Source organism: Cariama cristata, unplaced genomic scaffold (assembly GCF_000690535.1).
Source record: "Cariama cristata isolate BGI_N322 unplaced genomic scaffold, ASM69053v1 scaffold4132, whole genome shotgun sequence".
NCBI classification, from domain to species: domain Eukaryota; kingdom Metazoa; phylum Chordata; class Aves; order Cariamiformes; family Cariamidae; genus Cariama; species Cariama cristata.
In genome coordinates, this window is record NW_009601928.1 from 1 (window position 1) to 16,137 (window position 16,137).

General features: G+C 39.1%; 1 protein-coding gene across 1 annotated transcript; it reads right to left on the bottom strand.

The window, feature by feature from the left end:
* Window positions 1-4,600: 4,600 nt before the first annotated feature.
* Window positions 4,601-14,350, bottom strand: TMEM30A (transmembrane protein 30A). Its single transcript, XM_009710624.1, has 7 exons — window positions 14,345-14,350; window positions 10,710-10,826; window positions 9,978-10,085; window positions 8,801-8,888; window positions 8,186-8,329; window positions 6,286-6,492; window positions 4,601-5,354 (listed from the first exon to the last, which is right to left on the bottom strand). Exons 1-7 carry the CDS (start codon window positions 14,348-14,350, stop codon window positions 5,161-5,163), a joined length of 864 nt encoding a protein of 287 aa, XP_009708926.1. The 3' UTR covers window positions 4,601-5,160.
* Window positions 14,351-16,137: the final 1,787 nt, after the last annotated feature.

The window sequence follows — 16,137 nt, forward strand, 5'->3', positions numbered from 1 at the left end:
GGGCCCGGGAACCAGAGATGAGCCCCACAACGCCGAGAGTGGGACGGGGAAGGTGCGGTAACGTCTCCAGCAACAAGAAGAACGGGGCAGTAAACGGGCACCGAGGCGTGGGTGCAAACGAGGATTTATTTCTCCACAGCACGCAGCGCAAACCGGGGAGCCTTGCTGCCGCAGGATCCTGTGGCTGGCGACCTGCCTTCAAAGGGCGCTTTGGCAAACCCATGAAAGAAACATCCCTCAGAGCTGCTACATACAGCTTTTAAAATCACCTTTCGTTAAAAAGTTTCAGACGTGCGGAGGGCTGGAAGCATGTCCCGGGAGAGTACCACCATGGCCTGCTTCTGTTCATACGGACTCCCTCGACCTCCCCTTCGGCCGTCACGGGCAGCAGGACGCTGAGCCCGAGTCTGACCCAGCTGAGTGGGTCTTACACCCTTGGGGCAGATGTCGTGTCCCTCGTTGAGCCACTACACACAGAAAAAACAGAACTAAACCACGTAGCTGCCCACTGCCTCAAACTCCCATTAGTAGCAGGGATACTGAGTACTCTGCACGTGAAAAGAGAAAACCCAACTTCAGTTTCGTGTTTCACAATATATAATTACAGACAGCGAAGGAATGCCAGATTTGTATGAAATGCAAACCTGTTTGGTTCTAAAGGAAGAATGTATTTGCCCTTCAAGAAAGTGCTCTGAGGAGCCTCTTTTTTCTGCATTGCAGATCTCGCCCCACAATTGCATCTTCTCATGCTTCAACCTTACGCTGAAATCCAATGCTGTCAGGAACACTATTTCCTAGCTTTGCTGCAGTTGCAGTGCACTCAGTTTTTGGCATTACGCTGCTTTGGCACTGGTGCCAAACCCCATGATGAATAATGTGTGTCAAACACAGCAAATTAGTGCTCAGTCTAGTATGGAAATAACAAGGATCATATCTCAAAGCACAGCACTTCTCAATCTGATGAGCTGCCCCAGAAAGAAATTAAAAACACAAAGTTGAAGAAGTATTTATAGGTATAGTCTTAGCTGAGTAGAATATTAAAAATACCATTTAGAAAGCATAGTCATGGTGAAATACGATGTGTCACAACAAAGAAGGAAATTGGATGCATTATTTAACAAAGTTTTCACTCAAGCAGTGCTATTATAGAATAGCACTTAGAATACATTACTACTACTGCAAGACAGATTTCCATTCATTCCTCTTGCAATCTTTCATCTTATGAGTGCATATAATATTTGTATTCTGATTTTCATACACTCAGTTGTATTTAGGTACTGGTAAAAGGATCATAATCCCCCGAAAAATTATTATTGCTTAATTTCTGCTGTGTGGACCATTTGCTGTTATATCTGAATCTGAGCTTCAGTGCTATTGTCTGTCAAAATACACTTTACAACCGAAAGGCCATACTTAGAGCTTGGCGTGCGGGTTACGTGCCAATCAAAGCTACATGATGACAGCTCGGAGCAAGCACAGCTGGTGTGTTCAGTGTTGACTAATTTATGAAGAAACAAAAACTTGATGGACAGAGAAATGGCAACTTGCCACCTCAGGGTGACGATATTTCACTGGAAGCAAACTCAAGACTGCTTCTTCCTAACTGGACAGAGTAACTTGCATGTATCGTACTGAAGAGTAAGAGAATTGTTAATCAAAACTCATTGTTAAACAGTTTTGTTTAAGCCAGAACGAAAACAGGTCTGTTAATCTATATGTTAAAAAGCATTGATCACAAAAAAAAGTTTTGCCTCTTAAACCAATAACGGAAGGGTGTAAACCCTCCTAAAAAGATCAAACAATTGAGATAACATTCAACCCAGCTGTGGAAGCAGAAACCCCTGTTGCAGCAGGACACCTGAAAATGACGATTTTTTAAACCTCCTCCTGAGTCTTGCCTGCCCACTGGTTTAATTTTTTTCTTGCGAACAAAATAATTGACTAACCTAGTTAAAAGCTACATTGTGTATGAAGAAAGAAAACGCACTGCATTCTATCTTAATATAACCATTTTGCACGTTACTTTGAGTTGTACAGCACACTAGGATTGCATTAGAAGAACTTGCTGACAGAAAGAACAAGGATTTGTTCTGAACTTTACAAGCATCTATTGTGATGCATACGCTAACTTCAACCACGTAACTTCAGACCTCAGCAGCCGAGCCTGGAGACAATCATATTTTCACTTCTTCCAAGAATATCACAGTCCAGTCTTTTCCATTTTCGTAACAGAATTAATGATGTCATTAATTACATTCCTGGTCCTCTAACACTACTTAAAACATCTCACCATTTTATTTTGCAAAATTTGGGCACAATCCTCAGGTACAAATTCAGTTAAACTTGTACGTTACTCTGGTATTCAGTTTGCTTGAATTGTTTCCTTTCTGTCATCTTGATCTGAAATCAAGGTCCGGTGAGAAAGAACTCCACCTACTTTCTTTTTTTTTAAACTGCTTGAGCTTCATTAATTATTGACTTATGCTTTTATTCCTCTTTATTTCATTCCCAACAGGAAATGAGAAAGATAATTTTGCAACTTCAGGCTTTCTAGCAGCAGTTGGTATAACTCAAATGATGGACAGTATTACTTGATTTTCAAACACAAGCTGAGCATGTTTGGAATGGGAGGCTTACAGGAAGGTCGTTTCTTATTTGAGACTCAGTTCATATAAGGACTTGCTAATTCTTATCAGGCCATTTCGTAATGGACTTTAGTCTTAATTGAAACTGTCAAGTAAGATTAGACTTCACATTTAGGCACAGAAGGCAATACGGTGATCAGAACAGATTCCATGAGCTAGAACATAGGGTATTTTTACATTAAAATACTTCTGGTGATCTGAGGAAAATTTAATGCTGCTACTACTACAAAAAAAGAACTTTTTGCAACTGGACTTTCCTACCCCCGAGTCCATTTTCACACTGATAGAAGCAGCCTCTTCCATAAACGGGCCATGTTGCTAAGAGAGTAGGCATAAAATTGGCTTAGATTTTCACATTTTTTTCTTGCAGTTTGAAAGTGAGAATTTCTGGCAGGCTGTTCAATACAGACAAGTATTCAATACGTGGAACATTTTGGGGTGTTGGGTTTTCTTGTGTTTGGTTTTTCTGTGGGTTTCTGTTGTCATTAGTGACTAGGTCAATACAAAACTCTCATAGGACTGGCTTGATTTTAAGACTGATAATGCAGACCTTCCTGAAGCCCTTTGTGTTCTTGCCCTCTTCATTTCTAACTCATCATAGCTAATTAATTCAGTTACAGGAAACAACCCCAGGGTAACATGAATATCAGATTTTTATGAAAAACAAACTTGCGTAGTACCAAGGGTAGATCACAAATTTTCAGGCAAGATCAGAAACCACATTCTTGTCGCAGGAACTTTGAAGATCACAATCATTTACAGTACTTCCAGATTACTGTATGGTCATGCCTTGTTCTTTATCTTCAGCTGTTGCATTCCAATCAGTAATTTTTTTATTTTTTTTTTTTTAAAGTAATTGTAGGTACATTCTACTTTAGACTTAGTCACGTTTTTCCACCAGATACTCACTTCAACTCAGTCTTGGACATCTGTCCGTCTATAGACGTTTTAATCCTTATTTTCCCCACTGCAAGTAAGGCATCTGAGAGAAAGGTGCAGTCAGTAACACCTCCTGCGAATCCAGTCCAAACGCCAGCCACGTTCAATAGATTCAATTGATTAAGCTATTGGACCATGAAAAAACAACTTTTTGTAACAAATACGCAATCCCAGAAATACAACTCACTTAAACTGCATTCACACTTAATGAGCATATGTCTTTTCATCCAGATGAAAATAATTTATGTTCAAGAACAAAATAAAATCTCTTATTAAATGGTTTGCAGAATTTATTAGGTCTTTTTTAATATACTCAATACTTTATCAAGCTAGTTGCATATAAAGTGATCTTCACCATATACATTACAATTTCTGTGCATCATCTAAAAAGTCACCAAAAAGTAATATTTTACAGGTTACAGTTAGCTTTTAATTAACCTAAAAGTGAACCTTTCTATAATTTGATTTAAGACACGAGCCTGCACATGGCTTCTAACCGCAATATTTAAATTAGGTTTCACAGCAAGCCCAACCTGCATTTCAGTGAAAAGAGGTTACTGCCCTCTCAGCTTCTGAATTTCTATAGTTTACTATCTTAACACCGCAAAAAATTAATGTGGTGTTCACTCCAAATAAGGAAAAAGTATAATGACAATTCCTTTACAACAAAGCCTGCTCAGAATACATATGCCTCAAGAAAATTAGGAAACTCCTCCAGTAAAAAGAATTCACTCAAATTTGTGAACGGAAAAACCATTTTTGGTTCTTCTTGATTAATGCTTGGAGCTGCTCATGAAAAGCAAAACCAGCAAGCACAATAGGAAACTAGTACTGGATATGACTTAAAGCAAAGAAAATTAGAAAAAAGCGGATTCTACCTGCAACAGCCATTTCCCAATTTAGAACAATCTTTAAAAGGGACTCACGCAGATAACTAACAAAATAGGTTTTCTGGACACTAGTTTACTGGCCAGGCACATACGCTGTAAATATACAAAGAATCCAGAGTGCTGAAATTTACAGAGCACTTAAAAGATTTAACATAACAGAGGTGGGTAGGACACAGGAAAAATATTTAACAACTTATATAAATATATTAAAATCTCAGCAAGAAATGTAAGAGCCCATGCACACAAGACAGTAAATTGAAAAAACACTTAAGACTTGACTTTTCCTTTGAACAGCACTGACACCTGAATTCTGGAAAGTTAACAATTTACAGTCTCTTTTAACAGTCTTTCTCCACACAATCTGAATCATACCAACATTACACAGCACATGAACAAGCAGCAAATGCATCAAGGGAACAGGAGCTATATGCATCATGTGGCCTGCCCAGTTAGAGGCAAATATCAGAAAAATTGTTTCTGACATAGGCAGAGGTACAATCAATATAGCTAATTGTATACCCGTCACTTTCAAGAGTTAATCCACAGTATGGGAAAGGGGAGCTTTAGATAAAAATCATGTACCCAGTCTCAGAAGTGACAGAAGCAGAGATTTATCTTTCAAAAACTGGGTCCATTCTGGACTGGCCTTGATGCACATGCAGTACATTTGTTTTCAGAATGCAAGATTAATTGGGAATGTCTGCACTAGTGTTTCGATTTCCGTATTTGTGATGGATGATCAGCAACACAACTCCTAAGAAGAAGCATATGGACCCAACAGTGATGTACGCAATTCCCAGAAAGGGATTTTTGCCTCCCATCCACGAGATGGTGCTTAGGATCATTCTTTTTCGTCCGTCAAAACTGTGTACAGGATAATCTGAAAAACATTTAGGAAAACAAGAAGCACATTTCCAAATCTAGCTTTATGTGGTCAGGCAAGTTGAAATTCTGGGTCATTTCACTCAGGTTCCAAATACAAAGTGCTGCCTTTGAATACTGGAAGCACAAATATGAAACGTTTAGCTATTCTTTTAGGATGAGACTAATATGGGCACTGTCAGCTACTCCAAGAAAAATGCCACGTTAGGAGATGTTAACTCCTTTTTAAGGGAAGAGTAAATGAACAATTTTGTGGGTTTTTGAAAGCAGCTTCAATAACATGAGGGAAATCTAAATTTTAATTCTTAAATATATTTGAGTACAAAATGTTTCTTGATGTTCATTCAGTTTTATATGCTCTCCCCCCAGTTTTGCAGCAAAGGAAAATACTGCAGTGGCTATTTGAAAACGATCATCGAGTGCTTTCAATTTTTAAGAACTCAGTTACTATGACAACCCTCCTCCTCTAGTCTCCTGCACTTCTACCTAGTCTTTAGTTTGTCCAAAATAGAATGACAAACCTCCACCTGATCCATAGGTCTGAGATTTTCTTGACCTCCAAAGTCATTCTGCCCTTGATCCCATATTGTCATTACACCTTGAAGTTAAAGTTTTCAAATTTCTAGGCTACCAACTACTTCTATACTTTCCTTTTTCCTATGCTTCTCTCATTTCCTTCATAGCACCCAAGCAATCTGATTTCCCCTCTCACTACAAAGCTACTAACTCTATAAAAACTTGCACAGAAGTAAAAGATGGTAATATTCTACCCAATTCTCACTATCAGTTTTCAACCACAGCTCAATACCATCTTTTTTTTTAAGAGATGGTAAGAAAAAAGGCTAGTTCAACTTGAACTTGCACAAATACATGCCCCTGTAATCCAGCTAAGGTCCTTAGCTACTTTCAAAGGTTTTTTCAAAGGATACTGTATGCAATATCCAAGGAATATTTTCCAGCCTGTAACGTAGGCTGTAAGTTATTCTTCCTTTCAATGAGACGATACAGCTTGCGAAACGTTGGCAGAGCAGCGGTACGCATCCACACAATGAAGTCTTCATTGATAAAGCCATTGTTGTCAGGCTCCGAGTCCAGCATGTACACTGGCTTGGGCCAGTTTATAGGTTTTGTTGTGCCTACGATTAAACAAAAATAAGAAGTATTTCAAATACAGGACTAAGTAGCACACTGGCTCATCAAAATTCATTCTACTATTACAAAAAAACATATTAACTTCTAAACAGTACGGAGAGAGAGGTTGGCTCACTACTATTGCAAGACACTGGGCTGTTTAATAACTTTTTATTTTGAAGCTTAAAATAGTAGGGCATATCCACGCACGCTCATGACAGCACTCTCCATTTATGTAAACAAGTTTGCCTCCCCTACACATTTCTATAGCTAGGAAGGCTTGTCTCCAAACCTTACTTGGTGAGACAGTTCTCCATTATGATGATAGCTCCTCTGCTCGCTTGTTAAGAGTTTGACTACCACTTCCTGGACCATGAGCAAATAAAATTACGTGCAATATTCTAGATGATGCCACACTAATGCTTTTGCTAATTTTACTGGAAATACAATTCTACACTGTATTAGGGTAAGGTATCTGCTTTTCCAAGGGTGGCATCACATTGGTAACATGTAATTTGGCTGTGACTAAGCAAGAAACCCGCATCAAGTTAAACCTGAAATTATTGTCTACCTTGCACAAACACACACACCCCCCCCCCTTAGAGCCATGAGAAAGGTTATTTTCAGATATTAGTAGACAAAGAAAACTTTGATTTACCAAACTATATTTAACCTAACAAAGAAGAGACATCAGGCACTTCTAATCACAAAAAAGAATCATTTTTTTCAAAAACTTTGCACAATAGAGCAGTAGAAACATTTAAATGAAAACTCCCTATGAAGAGTTTGATTGAACAACTGCAGGATTTCTTTTCAAGTTAAATCCAAGCATTGTAGCAGCTGTACTGGTTTTGGCTGGGATAGAGTTAAATTTCTTTATAGTAGCTTGTATCCTGGTAGCTTTTGTGCTGAAAGCAGTGTTGATAATTCAGGGGTGTTTTGGTTATTGCTGAGCAGGGCTTACACAGCATCAAGGCGTTTTCTGCCCCTCAGACCACCCCACCAGCGAGGAGGCTGGGGGGGCACAAGGAGTTGGGAGGGGACACAGCCAGGACAGCTGACCCCAATGACCCAAGGGATGTCCCATACCGTATGGCGTCATGCTCAGCAATAAAACTGGGCGGGTAGAGGTAGGCAGGGGCTGCCATTGCTCGGGGACTTGGCTGGTGGTGAGCAATTGTTTTCTTTTGCATCACTTGTTTTTCTTGGGTTTTATTTTCCTCTCATTTTGTGCTTTGATATTTTGTTTGTTTAGTTTTGTTTTTGAAATTATTAAGCTGTCTTTATCTCAACGTACGAGTTTTCTCACTTTTACCCTTCCAATTTCCACCCCCCCATCCCACTGGGCAGGGGCACAGTTAGTGAGTGGCTGTGTGGTGCTTAGTTGCCAGCTGGGGTTAAACCACAGTGCACATATGCAACTCTTCTCAGTATTTAAGATAAAAAAAAAAAAAATCAGAAATTAAAAATAAATTATTACAGTAAAGGTAAAAACCAAACACTTTCACATGAAATTTGCAGCTTTCATTAAAGACAACCTTTCTAGATAACAGAGTAATCCTTAGTTTGGATTTCTTCAGAGCACCACAGTATTTTTACATTCAGCAGAATGTTGTCAGTGAGGTAAAACTCATTGGTATCAAAATGTGTTTGAAGTGTTTTGTTATTCTTAAAGTTTCACATCTTTTTTTTTTTTACCTTGGAAAAGCGCAGTTAAGTTATTTCCGTCTCCTGTAGGATTCCTGAACTTTACATTTTTATCTGTCCACCACGCAATGCCTTTTTTAATCAAAGTAATAGGCGTCCTTGTGTTATTTTCAATGCGATATAATTCCAATGTATCTAAAGGGAAAATCAAATTAGAAAACCAGCTGAAGGAACTTTCATTAGACAGATGATCCTGATAGGCAGTGAAACAACTACCTCCAGGAGAAACAAAACAAAAAAAAACAAACAAGGCATTTATTACCTGCCTGCCACAATCACAAGCTGTTCTGTAAGAATCAACTTATATTAGATAGCAGCGTATTATCCATATATGATATCTATGTTTCTACCCCACAGCAGTAACAGCTTCTCAAAACAGGTATTTCCATCCTTTGTATGCCATCAGATTCAATTAATTCTCACAGTAGTTTTGGAAAAAGCGACAGCAGTACAATACAAGATATTTAATTTATTCTGAACAATGAAAATGTGTTAATTCAAAACAAAAAAGCCCACAATGTCTTTACTCAATAGTTTGCAACACAACACAAACCATACAGTAGATCACAAGAACATTTAAGTGATAACTTAAAAGTGCTACCCTACCATTAAACATACTGTTGGCAATAGCTCCACAAGGAGCAATGGGTTTGTCCTCATTTGTGCGGTACGGCTCACATTCCTTACTTGGATTCTGATGGAAAGAAAAAAGGCAGATGAATCTGTGTCAGTTTATCCAACTAACCCATTTTTACTACAGTACCTCAATAACATGCACATCTTAATTGTACCACAAAAATAATCTTTTCACAAGCCAGGTTATTTATAAGTACTTCAGCATTCAATACTAGTTAGCATGATTGATTTTTCTTTTACAAACAGGAATAAAATCTAAATAAAACATGAATAAAGTCGGAAGCCCATCATGGTCATACTAAAAATAAGGCTTTTCTTGGAAGCTATTAGAACGTTTCTTCTTTTATCTTTTAATAGAAACAGTTTTCCAACATGAAGTACTCAACTCTTCTTCTATTAAAGGTTTTTTTTAAATATGCATCAGTGTTATAGAAAATAAGACTATAATAAGAAACCAAGTGTAACATAAAATGCAAAAGGTTGCAAGGAGTCCAACAGCATGCCAAAAATGCAAGCAGAAAAAGCCCCCCCAAAACCCTGTGTCAGTCATCAGATGTAGCCTCCTGAAACTCTCCCCTTTTTTAAAGTTTACAGGTAAAAAGGGAGAATCATTCTTGCTGAAGCAAGAACCCAACTGTGTTGCCACTCCTCCTAAAAACTAGGAAAAGGAGAGGTCTGGCCCTAAACATTACACGGGGCCTTGAACAGAACACTCAGTACGGGTATTTTCCAGTATCACTGATGTTCAATACTGAACCAGAGTCTACAAAAATGGATGCATTTAGCTGCAATACCCAAACCAAGTGCTAGGTAACCAAATACTATTTTATACTGAAAACAAAAACTGCAGACAGAATGGATACAGATAGATACTACTGACTGAAGATAACACGACAGTTTAAAACTATTCAAATTTGAGAAATGATTGAGGTACTGCATTGCTGTCCGCTTAATGAAATGATTGACATGAAATCCTACAGTATCTTACACAGTTATTTTCTGTAAACAAAATATTAATTCCTTATGGCTGTCTGTTATGGAAAAATGCTAGTACCTCGTTACCATTAAACTAAACACTGTGCTATGTGGCGATTTATGCAATAGTCAGAAGTTAGTTCCTTATTAATATCCAAGCGTGAATACCTACAAGTAGTGAACTGTTATCGCCATTCAGCTGGCTGTCATCTCGCGATTTCACGTAACGACGATGGTTTTGATAGAAGTTGGAAAGTCCGTAATACATGAATACATTGCTCTACAGGAGGCAAGACAGGGCAAGAGGGATTTTCATTCACACAAAGCTTAAATTTTAACCTCTTAAACTCTGTGTTTGCTTGACAGCAACATTCATAAAGTAGGAGCCTCAATCCTTTCTTCACACTGAGCACACAAGAGTACTATCCTAACTTAAGCTGGCATCCTGAAGTCAAACAGTATAAATGTGCCATAAACTATCAGAATGATACTTCACTAGCACTAATCCCAACACCTGTCTTGTCTGATGTTAAAGCACATAAGCCTCATTATTTGCTTGCAATTTGTCAGAAAGCACTTATCTGGTATTTCCAATTCTTGTTGAACTGTTTTTATAAATCATGCAGGATTACTTGCCAGTTATAGGACACATGCGGTAAATCTAAATGTGTAAAACACAAGCATTCTATTTAATGTTTTACATTTCCAGATAAACAGAGGCATTAAAAGCTATCTCATCCCTGTTACTGTAAAGACACACAAAAATCAGACCTAAGTTCATAGAAAAACTAGAAATAATCCTTTAGGTAAAAAAAAAACCACTTAAGTGATACAGCTTTCCTATCTATTATGAAATAAACCATATAAACTGTTCTAATTTCACTTCGCATACAGGGTAGCATACCTCAAACGAATGTTCCAGTGTGAAATTGATGGTGCAAGTACAAGGTGGTGTGCTGTCCCAGGACACATTCAAACATTTGTTGCAAGGACTCGAAGGCTCTGTTCCGGTATAGTCAATCTATAACAGGGGGGGGGAAAAAAAAAAAAAAAGCATTCATTTACAATGGGAGAGTAAAGAAAAATGATTAATAAGTCAGAGAGTTGATGTGGCATTAATTTTGCGATCTTATTACACCTTAACACCAAAAGTCCATTGAGGCCTATTTGATCATCTCGAGAGGTCCCTTCCAACCTAAACAATTTGATGATTCTGTCTATATGCTGGATTTTAGCCTCAAACAAATTTAACACTGAGGTGGGCCATTACTGCTGGGGGAAAACAAAACAAAAAAACAAAACAAACAAAACAAAAAACCACACCAAAACACAAAGAGCAGATACTCCAGACAACATGATGTTTCCAAACACACACGCACATGCTACAGGACAAGCAGATTTGAGCTTTTATATGCTTTCCAGACAGATTAAATTTTTAAAAGTCTAGATATTTAATTAAAAAAAGGTTTGCATTAGAAAAATTGCTTTGCTGACCATTTTTAGCCATCTAATTAGTCAGAAGATTTAAAAAAAGTTATAAAAAGAAAAAATAAAATCCCTTAATGCCCAAGAACTGTCCTAAAATAGGGAAGATGAAGATGCTAATACCGTTTTGCCAGGCATGGTAAAATACCAGCAGATGGATAAGAAAGATAATCAGTGTTAATCTGGCTTGTACAATATTATCTGTCTTTAATCGCGTAGCTCAAAAAAAGCCAATATTTGACATCTGTACGTACAGGCTACCTGGCCGGTACAGGTAACGCACCCTCAGGAGCCGTGAGCTCACCCTACAGCCCAAGCCAACGGAGGTCGCTTGACCACATCAGCTCACTCTCGCGTACAGCTCCAGCAGGTGAATGGTGGGAAATAATGAAGCTGGCCTCAGCGGGCTAGTTCCAGGTGTAGAAGGAGAAAGCTTCCACCTGCCCATAAACTACGTATTTCTACACTTACTATGAACTTCCTATTTAGAATTTAGACTCAGACTGGTGAAACATATACCAAGTTATGGCAACAAGCTGTTTAACAGCAGTATCATTTAAACTACACCACCTGTATAGTTTTATGAAAGGCTGCTGCAAATGGTTTGCCCTGATTTATGCTCGTAGTGAAACACGTTATCAAGAATTAGAGTGATTTATGATCTGTCCTAATACCTGTATTAAGGCTAGTGAAAACGAACATGCAGTTTCAAGGTTCAGGGAACAACTGAAGCCTGTTTTCCTCTGAATCTTCTTCAAGGTCTCTCCTTCCTGCAATTTCTTCAATATCTATCAAGCTGCAATCCTTCCCTCAGCATTTTTATTAGCATCTGCTCTGCTGCCAGATTTCTGACAGATGAGACCTACAGCCCAACGAGCCTAGCTGAAACAAGTCGGCTTCAGAAGCTATTAGCTGGCAGAGAGAGAGGATCACATAGTCTTTGCTTCCTTCACTGAACAAGATACTGAGTTTATGCTGATCTAGAAATAGCACTACCGCAGCAGTCCTGAACAGCTCTGTTTATCTACAGCAGACAAACAGACCACCACTGCTCTCAACAAACAATGCATCTCATTCCTTCAAGGCTAACTCAGTACAGGTTTTTTCCTGCTAAAGTAAGCTTAAGCAAGCATTTCCTTTAGAAAGAATTTAAACCTCCATATCCCAAGATAGTTCTCCAATGTGTGAAGTTTTAGATCAAGAAAAAACTCAAATATTGCAAGGTTGCAAAAGCTCTAAAGGCTTCACTTTTAAAAATAGAACTGACTAAATTCTGTGGAGCATGAAATTGATGTATATTGAAACAGACCCATGCTTGTGACCGCTGCTCTCAGCGTCAATGCTATCCAAGAGCTTTCCCGTACACTGACCGCCAACACAAGTGGGTTTTTTCTGCATCCACATTTAAGAGTTGCATTCAACAGAGAGCTTATTTAAAGGGATAGAGGTATCTGTCTTCATCTCTTGACAAAATACCAAAACCAGGACATTGAGAACTGGAGGACTGACTCTGGGGTCCGTGGCAGGAACCGACCTGACCCAGCGTTCTGTCCCCAGGGATCGGCCAGCAGCCGAGCGTGACAAACCCACACAGAGTGGGCCCTTCCCATCCAAGGACACCTGTGTGTATACCCAAGTTACCTGCACCAATGGCTTTTCAGGCTGTTGATGTCTTTCTCAGTCAATTTACAGGTTTGCAGTACAGAAATAACGTAACGATTGCATATACATATTCTCCAAACCATTTATGATTTTGCAGGCTTCATACACTGTCACATATTTATCCTAGTCTGCTTGGCCATTTCTTGTATAAAAGGCATCCCATAACCCTGCTCCTCTTTGCTACCCCTCTCTGTAGGTTTTATTAAGTTTTGTATCATTTCTGAGAGGGGGCTACCAAACTGCACACCACACTGAAGATGTACGCAACAGTAATCTACTTGCTTTCAGTTCTCCATTCCTAGCCATGCCTTAAAGTCTATCTCCTTTTTAACTACGATTATGCATTTCACAGCAGTAGTCACAGCACACAGATCTCTTTCCTACACAATTGATGTTTTGGATGTTCCTCAGTTTTTATCACATATTAATATGTTCTGTCAATGCTTCTTATCCATCGTAAAAAAAAACAAAACCAAAAAACACCACAAACAGGAAATGCAGAACTCTCTCACCCTTCAGTAGCTGGGCAAAGAGACACATTTACACAGCTGATTCTCATTTTCCACCCAAATTAACTATTTTCATGATAGACCCAAAATAAATGGCTGTTTACACCCTTTGAAACAGTGAAAAAGTGCTAGAGAAAAACCAACACAAACCCCCTACAATTCTAGTACACTTAAGCTGTTGGAAATCTTCCACGTTGGAGTTCAAGAGAGCTTATAAAGGAAACCAATGGAAAAGCTACATCTTGCTGCTCAGTCCTTGCACCTGTAGGAGAAGAGCACCGGTCACAGAGATGCTAATGGCTGCAATATCTAGTTCCAGGAAAGGGTGATTTGAACTGTACGTAAATATGTATTTCAGGGGCATAATTATACATCCTATTCAATTCCAATACACTGAGTTTACAGGCAGAGATGTATGTATCTGCACACACACACTTAACAAGTATGCTATTGTCTAGGAGGTAGGTGTAAATAACTACCTCTGCTTCCTCCTCCGAGTACATTTTTAAAAGAGCTTAGTCACTGCACCTAGCTTCTAGATGTCTTGTCTCCCAGAGCTACATTTACAGCTGTTTGTGAATAACATTTGGAGGTTACTAACCAAAGCCAGCACACTAAGCAGGGACATATCTCAGCATACAGGCGGTAGCAGTGGCTTAAACTGCATCCCTCACTGGTGTTCACAGCCCAAATGCTGGTCTGTAAAATGCCTCATTTACGTTTTGTTGCTGCAACTGTAAAGCCTTTTTTGATTTGAACTTTTTTCTTCCAAAATTCACCTGCCTTTAGAATGATAATCTCACTCGCAGAATTTCTGCGTTATAACACTTGATAAAACACACACAAGGATCAGAGAACAGAACCCAAGTTTCCCCACTCTTACCTGCATACCCCGACTGTCTGATCATACTCTCAGAAGTCAAGAAATCTTGTCCCTCCTGTCCTCAGGAGAGCTTCACGTGAGGTGGATGACACAAGAGTGAACCCACACAGTAAAACAAACAAATGAATGAACGAAACCCTTTCCAAGCTTTAATACCTTGAAATTAGAAGGCCAGCACCTGCCGACTCGTTTCCAAATATAAACGGCTACTACTGCTTTATATTTGCAATCTGATGGCGTAGGGGAGCATCAGTCATGCTTCCAGCTCACCTATAGATTTTCATACTGCATGTTAGGTGGGAACATCTAGTTTTTGGCTCCTACTGGAACTTACCAGGAGTACATGACTGAGCTGCTAAGCAACATGTAAAAATTCTGTATATGGACACAGCAGCAACATCGGCACAAGAAGTCACCTATGTTTTTGGACTCATGAAACTCTGATGCATTTCCTGTCCCTACAGATCGACGCAGATCCAGTCACAACGAAAAAAAAAGACATATATTTATCCAATTATATTTACCTTACAATCATTATGATCTACAACTTTGTATTGCTTTACTACAGAAATGGCTACTTTAAATGCAATTGTCAAAAAACCATCAGAGTTCGCAAGGATTTTTTTTTTTTTTTAACTTCTCTCCATTGAGTGTCATGCTGAAAACATGTGATGATATTTAAGGTAAATATGACTATAACATGACAATTTAAAAGTCTATACGCCCATGACAACTTAGGAATGTTCTCTGAAGCACCAGTGTTACTTTTCAGATGTTCTGCATACCCTCAAACCTTGAGACAAGAAGCAATTGCTTTTCAAAAACAGGCTTACATACAACATTTGGACACCATAAAATACACTTCAGCTTTGTTTTTTTCACTTTTGCTTTTCTCCTTGACTGGAATTTTAGTTCTTAACATTAAAGGAAAGTGAATCTTAAACTGGTTTTATTAAAACATTGTTTGCATTCTAACAGAAATATGAAAACATAATACCATTCATTGTCTGCCTCGGGATTTCTTTAGCTAATTGGGCTTCATTGCCACATTGCTACCACCACTAGCCAAGCCACCGTCTTGAATGCTACTTCTGTGAAAGTGACAGCTTACAACTAGGATGACCTGATCCACAAAAAATTCATATTCTCCAGCACAGCAATCCAACAAACACCTACACATTTTTTTCCCTATAATCAATGTTGGTCGCATTGGCTCACTGAAACTAATCGTAGCTGTCAATCTGCTTTCCGAGGTTGTCCCTAAGCCCTTTGGGTTGTTTCCTTGCAGCACAAAGGGATTCTCTTACCAAATGGACCTAACTGTGATACGCACTTTAGTTTTTAGTTAACAGTCAGCAACTTTTCACAGCAGTGGTGTGGTTAATTATCAGACGCAAATGACTCGGCTCCTGTTAAGTATAATTAGAAAAAGCCACCCTCTTCGATCTTTGTGTCTAAGTTTACTCCGGACACCCCGGTCTCCCGTACAGCATCTAAAACATTAAATCATTAGGGCACGTAAGAATTACAGCAATACATTCACTGTAGAGTTTTGCCCCGGAACTCCGATTGCTCTGGAGCATTTAAAGGACATGATCCGCTGCCACAGGCTATCCCAAGCAGGATGCACCTATCGTCCGTGCCACCGAGGCCAAAACCCGCGCTGGGCTGTGCCGGTTAAACACCGGCACCAACCTCCCTGGAAGCCGACCGAGGAGCGCTGCCACCTATGCGGGGCTGCTCTGTGAGCTCCACGTCTACCCAGGGTAATTAACGGACGGTTCGTTAACGAG